At 43.0% G+C, this 14,016-nt stretch overlaps 2 protein-coding genes across 5 annotated transcripts in view; one reads left to right on the top strand and one right to left on the bottom strand.

Moving 5' to 3' along the window:
- Nucleotides 1-1,954: 1,954 nt before the first annotated feature.
- Nucleotides 1,955-5,039, top strand: mrpl2 (mitochondrial ribosomal protein L2). Of its 2 annotated transcripts, none has more exons than XM_028988761.1 (8): nucleotides 1,955-2,105; nucleotides 2,295-2,393; nucleotides 2,789-2,972; nucleotides 3,115-3,256; nucleotides 3,366-3,481; nucleotides 3,570-3,680; nucleotides 3,823-3,896; nucleotides 4,231-5,039. In XM_028988761.1, the coding sequence occupies exons 2-8, from the start codon at nucleotides 2,316-2,318 to the stop codon at nucleotides 4,441-4,443; spliced, it is 918 nt and encodes a 305-aa protein (XP_028844594.1). In that variant the 5' UTR covers nucleotides 1,955-2,105; nucleotides 2,295-2,315; the 3' UTR covers nucleotides 4,444-5,039. The 2 variants fall into 2 exon arrangements, with proteins under 2 accessions (XP_028844594.1, XP_028844593.1); XM_028988760.1 differs by having other exon boundaries at nucleotides 2,274-2,393.
- Nucleotides 4,570-14,016, bottom strand: part of LOC114795451 (phosphofurin acidic cluster sorting protein 2-like) — a 48,809-nt gene continuing 39,362 nt past the window's right edge. For 2 of the 3 annotated variants that reach the window (XM_028988756.1, XM_028988759.1), the window contains 7 exons: nucleotides 10,927-10,959; nucleotides 9,491-9,533; nucleotides 9,359-9,401; nucleotides 8,666-8,804; nucleotides 7,631-7,854; nucleotides 6,975-7,088; nucleotides 4,570-6,874 (listed from right to left, as the gene is read on the bottom strand). In XM_028988756.1, coding sequence (XP_028844589.1) covers nucleotides 6,759-6,874; nucleotides 6,975-7,088; nucleotides 7,631-7,854; nucleotides 8,666-8,804; nucleotides 9,359-9,401; nucleotides 9,491-9,533; nucleotides 10,927-10,959 — 712 coding nt within the window. In that variant the 3' untranslated portion in view covers nucleotides 4,570-6,758. The remainder of the gene's footprint in view (nucleotides 6,875-6,974; nucleotides 7,089-7,630; nucleotides 7,855-8,665; nucleotides 8,805-9,358; nucleotides 9,402-9,490; nucleotides 9,534-10,926; nucleotides 10,960-14,016) is intronic. The other variant, XM_028988757.1, reaches the window with a different exon arrangement.

Here is a 14,016-nt window from a genome sequence, read left to right as displayed (position 1 = left end):
TTCCTTTTACCTTCAGAGATGGAGGGACCAGGCGAGCAGTACTGGAGGCTCGGAGTATACGAGGTGCAGTGCGAGGTGTAATAAGGGCTGTGAGGTAGGATGGTGCTGCTCCATGTTTGGCTTTGTAAGGCAGCATCAGTATTTTGAATCTGATGCGTGCAGCTACTGGGAGTCAATGGAGGGAGTGTAGCAGAGGGGTGGTGTGGGAGAATTTGGGAAGGTTAAAGATCAGTTGTGCTGCTGTATTAGTTTCAGAGGTAGACCAGCAAGAAGGGAGTTACAGTAATCCAGTCGTGAGATTACTAGAGAGACTGAACAAGTATCTGGGTGGCCTGTCTTGATAGATAAGGGTGGATCCGTCTGATATTGTAGAGAAGGAATCTACATGATGTGGATGTGAGTCGAAGAGGAGAGTTGGTTGCCTGTAGTTACTCCATGTGCAGTTTTAAAGGTAATGCCCTAAAAAAACGGCGTCGTGGATGCTTTAATCTGTCATCAGTGTGCAAAGGCCGTTCTGAACACTCCCTCAACTGCGCTTGGTTAACTAGTTAATAAATGAACACGGAGAAATGCAGTAATGCAGAAAGTCCGACCACACCAGTTAAACGACTGCACCCAAGTAATCATCCTTTTGTACTTCACACTGGAATAAAATGTTTAAGATGTGTGCATTTTCTGTGTGTGTTTAATGATTTGATCTCTTTATATCTCATGGTACTTGGAAATGAAAATGCTTGTGTGAAATGCAGCCTCTTTCCATCCCATAACAAGTATGTACCACCTAGTGATGCTCTCTCTCTCTCTGCCTTCCAAGTTCAAGTTCAAGTTCAAGTTCAAGTAAACTTTATTGTCATCTCTTCTATATATTGTACAGATATACAGAGAGACGAGAAGACGTGGCTCCAGTTTACAGTGCAACATAAAAGTAGACAACAAAAAACTAAAAACAGATGCGTCACATGAAATACAATATATAAATAAATAAGATACAAAATATAAATTTTAGTTAAAAATGAAGTGTTAAAAAGTGACCAGTGATATATACATGTTTAGACTGTGCAAATAGACAACAGTAGTGATAGTACAGTTATTGGTTTCAGTGCAACATGAAGAGGTAGTCCGTATATCAGCATGTGCATAACTGCAGCAATGAGGTGTAAAGTGCAGAGGTGCAACAGAGTTAGTCCACAGTGCGAGTGTGTGTGGGGGGAAGTATGAGCACAGGTAGTGTGTTCAAGAGCCTGATGGCTTGTGGGAAGAAGCATCCTGGAGGATCGAGACCTGATGCTGCGGTAGCGTCTGCCGGATGGGAGGAGTGTAAAAAGTTCATGTGATGGATGTGAGAGGTCAAGCACGATGCAGGAGGCTCTTCTGATGCAGCGCTTATAGAAGATGTCCTGCAGCGGCAGAAGAGACGCTCTGATGATGTTACCAGCTGCTTTGATGATCCTTTGAAGCTGCCTGATACCGAACCAGGCGGAGATGCAGCTGGTCAGGACACTCTCTATGGTGCCCCTGTAAAACGCGGTGAGGGTGGGAGGGGGCAGGTTGGCTCGCTTCAGCCGTCTCAGAAAGTGGAGACGCTGCTGGGCCTTTTTGGTAATGGAGGTGATGTTGGTGGTCCAGGTGGTGCAGGTGGTCCCTCTGGGACAAACGGCTAGGAATATACTTTATGTATATTGAGTTGTCCCGTTTAATATCTGTATGTTCTGTATGTCTATGGTTGTAGCCTGGTGGGAAACACACTCATCTATGAACCAGAAGACCCAGGTTCAAATCCCACTTACTACCATTGTGTCCCTGAGCAAGACACTTAACCCTGAGTGTTTCCAGGGGGGGACTGTCCCTGTAACTACTGATTGTAAGTCGTTCTGGATAAAGGCGTCTGATAAATGCTGTAAATGTGATGATGTGAGTGTGTACATGTGTGTTATTTCTCATTCCAATCCAACAGGGGGCGCTACCGACAAGAAACCTCCTCGGTTCGCTGTAAGGACGAAAACGAACGACTGTTGATGTTGTCGTCATTATTGTGCGACCGAACGTGGTTCATGAAGGACATCGGTGCGAAATAATGACGGATTAAACCTCCATACAGCATAGCGGTAATGAAACACACCTTTCATTACCCAATAATGTGTGCTAGCAGCTGTTTAGTGGCAACTGTATTTATAATGTGTAAACGTTCGTGTCCAATATAAGTACTGTGCTGCAGTTCTAAATCCTTGTTTTCTGAAGCCAGACTTCGTGTGTGTGTGTCTGTGTGTGTATAGAAAACTTGCTGGTCTTTGCAGGCTTTGAGCGGCATTTAAACGATGGCCGTCCTGGCTCTTACTGGGGCTCTGCGCTCTATGTCGCTGGTCGCAGCGGAATGCAGGACATTAACGTCTCAGGTACGAACACCTTTCCACCATTTAAAAAAAATGGTGAAGTGATTGTCATTGTGAAACACTGCAGCACAGCACATGGTGCGACAACGAAATGTGTCCTTTGATTTTAACCATCACCCTGAGCAGTGGGCAGCCATGACAGGCGTTCGAATAGAAATGATTACTAGTTATACATATACAGGCCAAACGTTTGCACACAACTTCTCATTCAATGTGTTTTCTTTATTTTCATGACCATTTACATTGGTAGATTCTCAATGAAGGCATCAAAACTATGAATGAACACATGTGGAGTTATGTATATATTCCAATCGTGAATCTGGCCAGTTGTGTTGCTTGTTTAAGCAGTGTAACTTTTGAACTGTAGTGTACATCATCTCTATGGCTTTGTGATGCAGGCAATGACTCAGGCACCATGTATGAAGAAAATCCTCCCGGCATCAGTCTCATCCTTGTTGATTCCGTGGCGAGGCTTTCTAACAACAGCCTCACTTGACCAGAACAAGACATTTTGGAAACAGAGAGAAAAATACACTGTTCGCCCAATAGGCATGAAAAAGACTGGCGGCAGAGACTACACTGGTAAATTCAGATTTTTTTGCCTGATCCTGTCTACCTCATTATACTTTTAATATAACAATGGTGGGCTTTTGTAATAATTTTATTTCTTTCTTTGTATACACACACTGTTAATGATCATGTGTCCGTTTATTGTGAAATGCAGGTAAGATCCGGACACGCGGTATTGGGGGAGGCCATAAACAAAGATACCGCATTATCGACTTTCAGCGGTTGCGCTTCGAGCCAGGAACAGACCAAAAGGAGTTTGAAGAGAAAGTTGTGGAAGTTCGCTATGATCCGTGCAGGTAAACAGATACTGAAAAAGCATTTAATGACTTAAAAAATTCCTTCACGACTACATTAGTTTAGGCTCTAGGTAATAATAAACCATAGAGGACACGCATGTTTCCGCAGATCTGCGGACATTGCCCTGATTGCGGGAGGCAGTCGGAAACGCTGGATCATTGCCACGGAGAACATGCAGCCTGGGGACCTAATCAGAACCTCTGGGACGATTGGACGCATGGCAGGTAGATCGAATGTTGTTTTTTGTCAAGAAATCATACATGAATCTATCTTTCTATAAAACAATAATTCGACAACTTACATGTTTTGTAGTGTCTGCAAATGAAGGTGATGCCTACCCACTTGGTGCCCTTCCCGTGGGAACGCTCATAAACAACCTGGAACGTTACCCTGGCAAAGGTGCTGAGGTCATCCGTGCAGCTGGTGAGGAGGACCTTTTTTTTTCCTTTCCCCCCATTTCGCTGGCACCATTAATTCCTCAGTTACTTTGCGTACAGAATACAGTCATTTGAAAATCAGACTACGTTTGTTTGAATGGAGTGCCTTTGTTTTCTCATGGGTGTAGGCACGTGTGGAGTGTTGCTGAGGAAAGTCAGTGGAACTGCTATTGTTCAGTTGCCCTCCAAACATCAAATCCAGGTATGGAAACTGAAACCGACTTCAGATAAGCACTATAGTTGTGTGATCTTTTGTACAACTTAATTAATGATTACATTTTATAAATGAGTATTAGATAACACATTGTTATCATCACACATATAATGGTCTGAAATATTCATCACTCTACACATGGACTTTCTGTGTTTCACCACAGTTTGTTGCCATGTGTTGACCAGTTTTCAACAATCCGACATTGGTATTTTTATTACTTTTATTACACAAGCTAATTTGCATAGCATCTCTTTTTAGGGTACCCGCTAGTCAGACAGGTTTCATATTTCATGCTTTCAGCTGTGTTCATGTACTCGGACAGGTCCTGGAGCAGTGTGTTGCCACCGTAGGCAGAGTTTCTAACATCGATCACAACAAGCGCATCATCGGCAAGGCAGGCCGCAACCGCTGGCTGGGCATCCGTCCCTCCAGTGGCCGATGGCAGAGGAAAGGAGGGTGGGCAGGTCGCAAGATCAGACCCCTCCCTCCAATGAAGAGCTACCTCAAACAGTCCTCTGTCTCAGCCGGGTCGTAACTGGCTGGATAGTGGAAGAACTTTTCCCTGCATTATCTGTTTACCGCTGAGCAGAAACCCTCGTCTCACTGTCTATCTGACCACATGACCTGATGTCCTGTTAGATGTGAAGCTCACTCAGCAGGATTCTGAAATGAAAGTCTTTATTTTATGCTCTGGTTTATTAGCAGTGATGCGTACTTTGTTGTTACACCCCACACTGGCACAAAATGTTAGAAATAATTGTTTTGACATGGGAAAATTAACAATAATAAAAAAATAGCAATACATATTTACATCAGTGATAAATCATGCAGAAGTTAAACACATGGTTTGAGTGGTGTATAAAAAATATGGTCATATTTAAAATAATGTTTGTGCAAAAATACCCGCTACCATCACCTGTCAAAAAGAGCAGAAAGGTTTGTATAAATCCAGTTACTAATCAGAAGAAACATACCTGGTTTTAGGCTAAAGGGTTATATATTTTCTTCCTGTGCTTCAGACGTATCATGGAAGCCAATAGGTAGTGTGAACAAAGACGAGGAAATAGACGGAAGTGAATGATACAGTCTGGTTAAATATGAACATCAATAAATAATTCATATCACACATTGTGTGCTTCTTCTAGAACTGTGTGATTTACAAATGAAATCGTAACTGAATATTCATATCCGCTTGAATGCTGTGGGTATGGAGATGTAGAATTACTTTTTTTCCTTTGAGGGTATGAGTCTGCTGTTGGCTTGTTCTATCAGTCATATTATCCATCTTGACATCATTATATGTATACGTGCATGTAGTGGTCAATAACAGTGCTTCTTATTTTGAAAAACGACTGGGCAAGATTTTATCATAAATACTGCATCATACATACTTCTCTATCATAATGCATTATATATAGTAACACAGCAAAATAGGGATGTTGCATTGTCTGTAAAATGTAATGCGACAGCAGAAAAAGTGCATATGCATTGAACGTCATAGGATCCTACAACACCATTAGAAATGGTTTAGATGACACTAAGGTGCTGTACACTACTGGTTTGCAGTGTGAAACTTACTGCATTAACCCTACCCTAAGTACTAGAAGTATGACAGGATGGTGATGTGGTCATGACCACTGAAGAAAACATGGAAGCCACTTTACAATGAAAAACACACCAGAATCTTGAAATATGAAAGAGGATTGGGGTCAATACAAATCTGGCATTTCCTATAGAAGGGTGATTTTTTTTAAATATGGGCCGGGTTAAATATCTAGCACTGGGGTTTCTGAAACATTATTTGGAAAAATAATTTTCATACTTTATGATGTGACGAAATCCAGGTATTATGTTAACACTGTCACATAAAACACACACACTCTAACCGGCTCCTTTCATTGGTATCAATAATTCTTGCCGCTTCATCAGTTGCATGGACCTAACCATGCAAAACAATGAAATATGTCAGGTGAGAATATGACACTCGTACTTCACGTAGTTACAAAGAACATTGCACCTTTTCCCAAATTCAGTTTGATTCAGAGTGACGTCTGTATTCCAAATGCCAATGAAATTATGTTGAATGCACTGTTTTACATACTAAATATGCAGAATTTGTATTTTTCATGTTCACATTCATCCCAAAGCCTGGGCTGAAATATCCACACGAGCTGCATGGGAAGAACAGCTCGATCGCTGGATAGCAGCATTGTGAACTCACTGACCTTCATCCGCCTGCCGACTGCGTGTAGCAACAAACTACAGCAGCAGCCCGGCCCACACCAACAAAGTACCCCGCCCGGGCGCTGCTATAAACACTACAGTCCTTTTTCCTTTTTTGCTCAGACTGCAGCATGTGCTTTACAATAAAAATGCAAGTTAATACTTAAAATACGTATGGTTTTCATAAAACGCCGTTGGGTAAAAGTGTCCCTGTTCTAAATTCACAGCAACATTTTAATATCACAAACAGAAGTCTATATACAGACAAAAACATACACACACACACACACACACACAAACAATTCCATAGCTCCTTATCCCTCTCAAGACCACCTTCCACAAAGAGTTTTTCACAGAAGTAATAAAATAGGTCATAAAAACAAAGTGCAAACACAGCTGCCAGTTTGAAGTGGCGCTTTGTCAAGAACCCAAAATAATAATTTTATAGGAGGCGACGGAATTCATTACAAAAGTGAATCCTTCAGTCCATGTAGTGTAAAAAAACAACAAAAGTAAATAGGACAACGACGAGAAGAAATACACTGATGCTGCCGCACAGGACTTCCACAGGAGCCTGTCGACTGCTGCCCTGGTCGGCAGTTCTGCCTCACGTACTCTCCGGTACGGTCACATGGGCTTGGTGTATCCAAAAATGCCCACTGGGAAATACTTGACGTGAGTGGGCCACTGTGCGGCGAGCTGGAAAAACTTCACGTCGTTCCACTCCACCCCATCTATGGAGACTTGAGAGAGATGAAGAGGATGACAGACCTGACACTGTAGTCAGTGGTGGGGGTTTGGTGGCTGCACGTATGGAAATGTGGGAACGTGTGTGTGTTTTACCTCTCAGCATGGTGTGCTGGTGTTTGGCTGTACATATCAGTCTGCTGATCCCATCAATAACCTGACTCTTGGAGTCCAGATCTTTCTCCTTGGGCTTCTTACTGAGAAAGATCACTGACGAGTAAAGAGGACACTGTGCTGAAATGTGTTGAAAATATTTAAATAATCCTACAAATATATATGTTTTTACAGTGTTCCTATATTTATCATTACATGCATTGTGCAGATTTTATGATGATACCAATAAGATGCATATTTATCTGTATCACAGGTCTGCCTGAAATCACACCCCCTTTATTTGAAGATAATGGTGACAATGTAGGCTATTTAAATTAAATCAATTTCATTAATGTGGTTGACAAATTGTTGTAAATGAGGTAACATAGAGGAATAAAGGTACATTGAGTTTAAGCAAATAAAAAGTGCAAAGAAACTGTTACTTCAATCTGGCAACACAGGTGGTTGGTTTACTTAAAACATGTTACATAAATATGGTATTTGGCGCCATCTACTGCAACATCTACTATTGTGTGCAACAAAATTATCATAATTCTTGTAAACATTTGTTCATGAAGGCTACAAAATGTTAATTTAATTCAACCATTATTAAGGACAGAAACCTCATGTCAAAAAGGTAGGACTAAAGTAGGACTCACCCTTCTTGTTCTTCTCCTTGGTGACCACGGTCATGGCCATGCTGGGTGGGGAGGTGAGCTCTCCGCCACAGGGCAGGCGGCTCACCTGCAGAGAGCGGAAGTTGCTCTTCAGCGTGTTCTTCAGGCCCACGTCCCTCTTCTCCCCATCCCTCTTCTTCTCTGGGCCCTGAAATGTCCAGTAGTCCACCTGCAGCCCCATCACTTCACTGGTCACACCAGGGGATCTGCAGCCCAGAGCCATGCACATACATATACGGTGATGGATCTGAATTTACACATTTTCAAAATATTTTCATCAAAATCTAAAGCATTTAAAACATTTAACAACCATAGTTGTTAACCATAGTAGCCTAGTGGGTAACACACTCGCCTATGAACCAGAAGACCCGGGTTCGAATCCCACTTACTACCATTGTGTCCCTGAGCAAGACACTTAACCCTAAATTGCTCCAGGGAGACTGTCCCTGTAATACTGATTGTAAGTCGCTCTGGATAAGGGCGTCTGATAAATGCTGTAAATGTAAATGTAAATGTAGTTGTTAGGTCATAAATATATATAAGGTCATAAATGGGAACTTTTTAAAGTGAAGTGATTGTCACATGTGATACACAGCAGCACAGCACACGGTGCACACAGTGAAATTTGTCCTCTGTATTTAACCCATCACCCTGAGTGAGCAGTGGGCAGCCATGACATGCGCCCGGGGAGCAGTGTGTGGGGACGGTGCTTTGCTCAGTGACACCTCAGTGGCACCTTGGCGGCTCAGGATTCGAACCGGAAACCTTCTGATTACGGGGCCGCTTCCTTAACCGTTAGGCCACCACTGCCACCAGCTTTGATGTTATCTGTATCATTGTGTGTAATTATTTCTGTCACCCATTATGTTTTTTAGATAAATAATTTTTAAATGAGATTGACAGCTCTCATGAACGCCACTTTCTCAGACTGGATGATTTAACCTCTGGGTTAAATGTGTTGAGTGTGTAAAGCAGTATCAGTGTTTGGATGAGGGTGCAGTTGCCATGGCGCTGTACCCGGCTCCGGAGAGGCCAACGCAGACCGAGGGGGAAGGGGGAGGCGTGCCAGCCATCTCTTTCCCATAAGGCACACAAGACTGGGGGGTGGGGGAGGACAGAACGCCCAAGTTGCCCCCCATGGCATCATCAGAGTCCACTGAGGAGGGAAGAAGACGAAGAAAAGGGAAGAAAAATTAGGTATATTTATCTCACTAGATCAGGGTTTAATGTTAAGTGAAACGTTCACTCAAGAGCTTAGAACAGTCTATGACACACTATGGCAGAATGTCAATGGAATTATTAGATTTTTGTAGCCTTGTTAACTCCTCATCGTTGAGTGGGGGTGGTATTTCAATGGAAGTTCTTAATTAAGATAAGAAAGAGTGTTTTTCTTGGTAGTACTTGCAGAACGTAATAGCAGCAACCCTGCTATTGACCGTACTGCTGCGGTCTTGTATGTATGCATTAACGCATCTTGGAAAGTTACCGCCTGGTGCACACTGGAAAATGTGAAGGATGTGAAGGGTGCTGGAGGGCAAGAACTCTGAGCTCAAATGGCTGCATGGCCTTCTAATGACCTAGATCAGAGTTCCTCCACCAGAACTATTTTACGGACATTCCATTTCAAATGTTGAAGGTGCACCGAAGACAAACAACCTCAGTCTTATAGAAGGAAATGCCTCAGAAAATGCTGACCAAAAGCCCCCTTACCTGATGTGGAGAGGCTGTGCTCCACGATTCCAACTTTCACCACCTGTTTGAACAGTAAAGGCCATCATAATTGCTAGCAGTGCTACACGTCTCTCATTTCTATAACTCATCGATCTATAAATGAAAGCTTACCCCGATAAATGGCACAAATTTTTGGCAAGAGTCCTCATCAGGGCTGGAGGAGAAAAAGAAAGTTGTTTAGAGACGTTGCGCTGCTACAGCCAACGATAAACACAGACATTGAAGCTCAGCGATCAGTGAAATGATCAGGACGTCCCATTCGAGGTAATGGGACGTGGCTGACAGAGTGGAATGAGACTCTGAAGAATACCACGTTGAGATGGATGAGAGAGAGAAAATGTTCTGGAACAACAGTGGGGCTGAGGGGCTATTGCACCATTTGAAATGAAATGGCGTGGTGCTCCTTGGGTTTGCATCAAGACAGCCTACATTACAACAGGGAAGTTGTAAACACATACTATGCATTCTGTAGGGTTTTTTATGTCTGCACATCTGAAATTGCACCCTGAAGATTAATATTCCATTAAGCAAGAATTGATTTCTGATGCGCAATTGTTTAAATAAATAAAAAGCGCTTGAAAGATGGGACTACACAAGTAGAATTTTCAACGCTGCACACATCCCCATAACAGCCTGCAGACCCCGGGCTGAGTGCGCTGCCAGTTTCATTACAGAAAAAACAGCCTTCAGGCCACCATCCACGACCCCCCCTACTCCACATCTCTGGCCAGAACACGAATGTAGGTCAGATGCTGATGCCCGGTACTGTAAATGGGAGCATGTGCTCCCCACCCCGCGGCGACTCTGGGAAGCTCACACACTCGGATAGGCTGACTGTACAAATCGCCTTAAACCAGCAAAGGCCAGCGTCTGCTCTGTGGGTTTCTACTCTAGCATGTGGTGGTTGGGGTTATTTATTCCTTTATTACTTCTAAAGCATGCTACTGAATGTTCATAAAAAGGCCCTGTGTGCACATATACAGAATCTAAGTAAAATTCATGTTGGAAAAAGGCTGATTGTTTCACGCAGCCATGAGGAGATGCTTTCAGGAGAAATTATGTTATCAATCAGGTTCTGTGAAGTCAAATCGGTGTAAAACTGAGCTCAAGAACATAATCCCTATCGTCCAGATTTTAAGTGCATCTGCACAGTATCCTTCAATTTTTTAACTCGTTTTCAAAAAAGGCCAAATAACCTGAGAAGGACATGCATAAATCGACAGAAGCTTCGCAGAATAAGCCAGTGCTGATGTCTTGTACCTCTCAAGGCTTCTTCCTTTCACTGCCTCTGTCGTTTTTGGCTTGCTCAAAAGGGGCGCTTCGCACTACATCTCATTATTGAGTGTTAAGCGCTTTGTATCTGGCATTGTAAAAAAAAAAAAACACTTTACAAATAACAATTAATTGATTGATTGACTGATTGATAATGGAGTTACTGTGAAATCCAACAGTGAAAATGTCTGACACTGTGAAAAGGTCAGAGAAGGAGATGAGGGGCAGAGAGGAGGGAAGGGGGCTTCGGGGGGAGAAAGAGCAGTGCCAGATACCTGATGTAAAAATCAAAATATAAACTTCTTTTCCTTGAGTGCAAAACAAAATGCGGGAAGAGGGAGAGAGAGAGAGAACGGAGATCATTCATTTACTTCATTTGAACATTCAGTAATAAAGATGAAGTCAGGGCAAGAAGTTCACAAACAGCCAGTTAGAAAAATGTGTTGTAGAAGACCTAAAACATACCTCCATTATGACTGTCATTAAAAATGCACCACAAACAAAGGGGGCAGGCTTATTCCTTAAATGAGCACTGCAGTCCAGCACACAGCAAGTAAGGATAGTTAAATGCTCAAAAGACTCCTGACCAAAACCACTAGAGGGAGCAGATGTATTGCAGCATGCCATGCACACCACAGTTTCCAAACCACAGCTCGAAAAAAAGGGCCAACACTGCAAATATTGACTCTTTGCATAAACCTGATGTCATTTTAAATGAAAGTCTTTGAAATTTATAGCATGCTTGAAACTGTTCTTCAAATCACCACAGAAACAAGTGACAAAAGGTCTAAAAACACTGAAGCAGCAAAGTTGGTAAAAAACAGTATTTGTGCCATTCTCAAAACTTTTGGCCATGACAGCACTGCTCAAAAAAGCAAAGGGACCACTTAAACAACACAATGCAACTCCAAGTCAATCATACTTCAATCAATTTCACACGCTGTTGTGCAAATGGAATAGACAACAGGTGGAAATTCTTGGCATTTAGCAAGACGTCCCCAATAAAGGCGTGGTTCTTCAGGTGGTGACCACAGACCACTTCTCACTTCCTATGCCTTCTGGCTGATGTTTTGGTCACTTTTGAATGCTGGCGGTGCTTTCACTCTAGTGCTAGCATGAGACGGAGTCTACAACCCACACAAGTGGCTCAGGTAGTGCAGCTCATCCAGGATGGCACATCAATGCGAGCTGTGGCAAGAAGGTTTGCTGTGTCTGTCAGCGTAGTGTCTAGAGCTTGGAGGTGCTACCAGGAAATGTGGAGGAGGCCGTAGCAGTGCAACAACCCAGCAGCAGGATGCTACCTCTGCCTTCGTACAGGTACGGAGGTACAGGAGAAGCACTGCCAGAGCCCTGCAATATGACCTCCAGCAGGTCACAAATGTGCATGTTTTACGCTGTAGCACCTGGTGGCCTTGTTCTCACACCAGCCATTTGTTGAACTCTGACTGCTGCGCGCCGCGGTGTATTTTCGCACGACTAATAGAATCCAAGCGGGCAAGTGTTCAATCTGCCTCTTCAAAACACATAGCGGGAATGGAGGAAAAGCTGATCTTTCTCTGAGTTTCCCGAGATCTACAACTGTACATTATCAGCTTACTGGGATGTGTCCTGTCTGAAAGCAGCTTTAGATTTTCTCCAATGAGCAGAAAAAAAACGGTCTGTCCACACTCACCTGACGATACGGACGTCTGAACCAGCCATTTTTCTGCTGTTTGTGGTATCGCGTGAACTGAACATAGACTGTTTTTCTGCTCTTTGTAGCAAATCAACGCATCCACACAAGTGTACAAGACCTTAACCCTTGTATATAAAAACCTCATGTGACCATGTACAAAAAATATGGGATGCATCATGATTCATCGATATTGAGGCATTGATAATAGTAATCGAATCAAATCGTGACAGCAGTGAAGGTTCACACCTCTACATTTACATTTTACATTTACAGCATTTATCAGACGCCCTTATCCAGAGCGACTTACAATCAGTAGTTACAGGGACAGTCTCCCTGGAGCAACTTAGGGTTAAGTGTCTTGCTCAGGGACACAATGGTAGTAAGTGGGATTTGAACCCGGGTCTTCTGGTTCATAGGCGAGTGTGTTACCCACTAGGCTACTACCACCCTACTGCAACCTCTAATATCCACAGGTTGGGTCTGTGCTTACAGCACAATACAGTGCAGCACGTTTGGCATTTGCCAGAGAACACCAAGATAGGCCAATTTGCAACCGGAGCCCTGAGCTCTTCACAGCTAAAAAAGAAGGTTCATACTGAGCACATGTGACAGATGTGACTGGAGAGTCTGGAGACGCTGTGGAGAACATTCTGCTGCCTGCAACATCCTCCAGCATGAATGGTTTTGCAGTGGGCCAGTAATGGTGTGGGGTGGCATTTCTTTGGGGGTCTGCACAGCCCTCCATGTGCTCGCCAGAGATAACCTGACTGCCATTAGGTATCGAGATGAGATCCTCAGACCCCTTGTGAGACCATATGCTGGTGCCCTGGGTTCCTCCTAATGCAAGACAATGCTGGACCTCATGTGGCTGGAGTGTGTCAGCAGTTCCTGAAAGATGAAGGCATTGATGCTATGGACTGGCCCACAATTTCCTCAGACCTGAATCCAATTGAGCACATCAGGGACATCATGTCTCGCTCCGACCACCAACAACACGTTGCAGCACAGACTGTCCAGGAGTTGGCGGATGCTTTAATCCAGGTCTGGGAGAAGATCCCTCAGGAGACCATCCGCCACCTCATCATGAGCATGACCAGGCATTGTACAGAGGTCATACAGGCACATGGAGACCAAATACACTACTGAGCCTCATTTTGACTTGTTTTAAGGACATTATATCAAAGTTGTGTGTTTTTCTGCTTTAATTTTGAGTTTGACTCCATGGGTTGATAAATTTGATTTACATTAAAAGGTTTTGTGTGATTTTGTTGTCAGCACATTCAGCTAGGTAAAGAACAAAGTATTTAATAAGAACATTTCATTCATTCAGATCTAGGATGTCTTATTTTAGTGTTCCATTTATTTTTTTTGAGCAGTGTCTTTCCAGGCTACGGTCTTGTTGATTAATCTTGTCGAGAAATGACAAGGCATTATACAGCATGAAAGAGGTCAGACAAGAAATCTGTTATGATTTACACAGAACAGTGTATAAAGGCAAGGGTTTCCAGGATACTAAATACATACGAAATAACTAAATGCATTACTGAAGCATTTTTTTTTTGTCCCATTTGTTACCTTTTTATTGCACATAAATTATTAGTACAGCATTCCCTTTTGTACTCTATTTTTGTTATTTTTGTCCTGTGGAACAATAGCAGTTTCACACATAATCAGAATAGCCACATAGGAG

The sequence above is a fragment of the Denticeps clupeoides genome, chromosome 8, assembly GCF_900700375.1.
Source record: "Denticeps clupeoides chromosome 8, fDenClu1.1, whole genome shotgun sequence".
NCBI classification, from domain to species: domain Eukaryota; kingdom Metazoa; phylum Chordata; class Actinopteri; order Clupeiformes; family Denticipitidae; genus Denticeps; species Denticeps clupeoides.
Note: the sequence above shows the minus strand (reverse complement) of the source record. Positions and strands in the feature narration are given on the sequence as shown.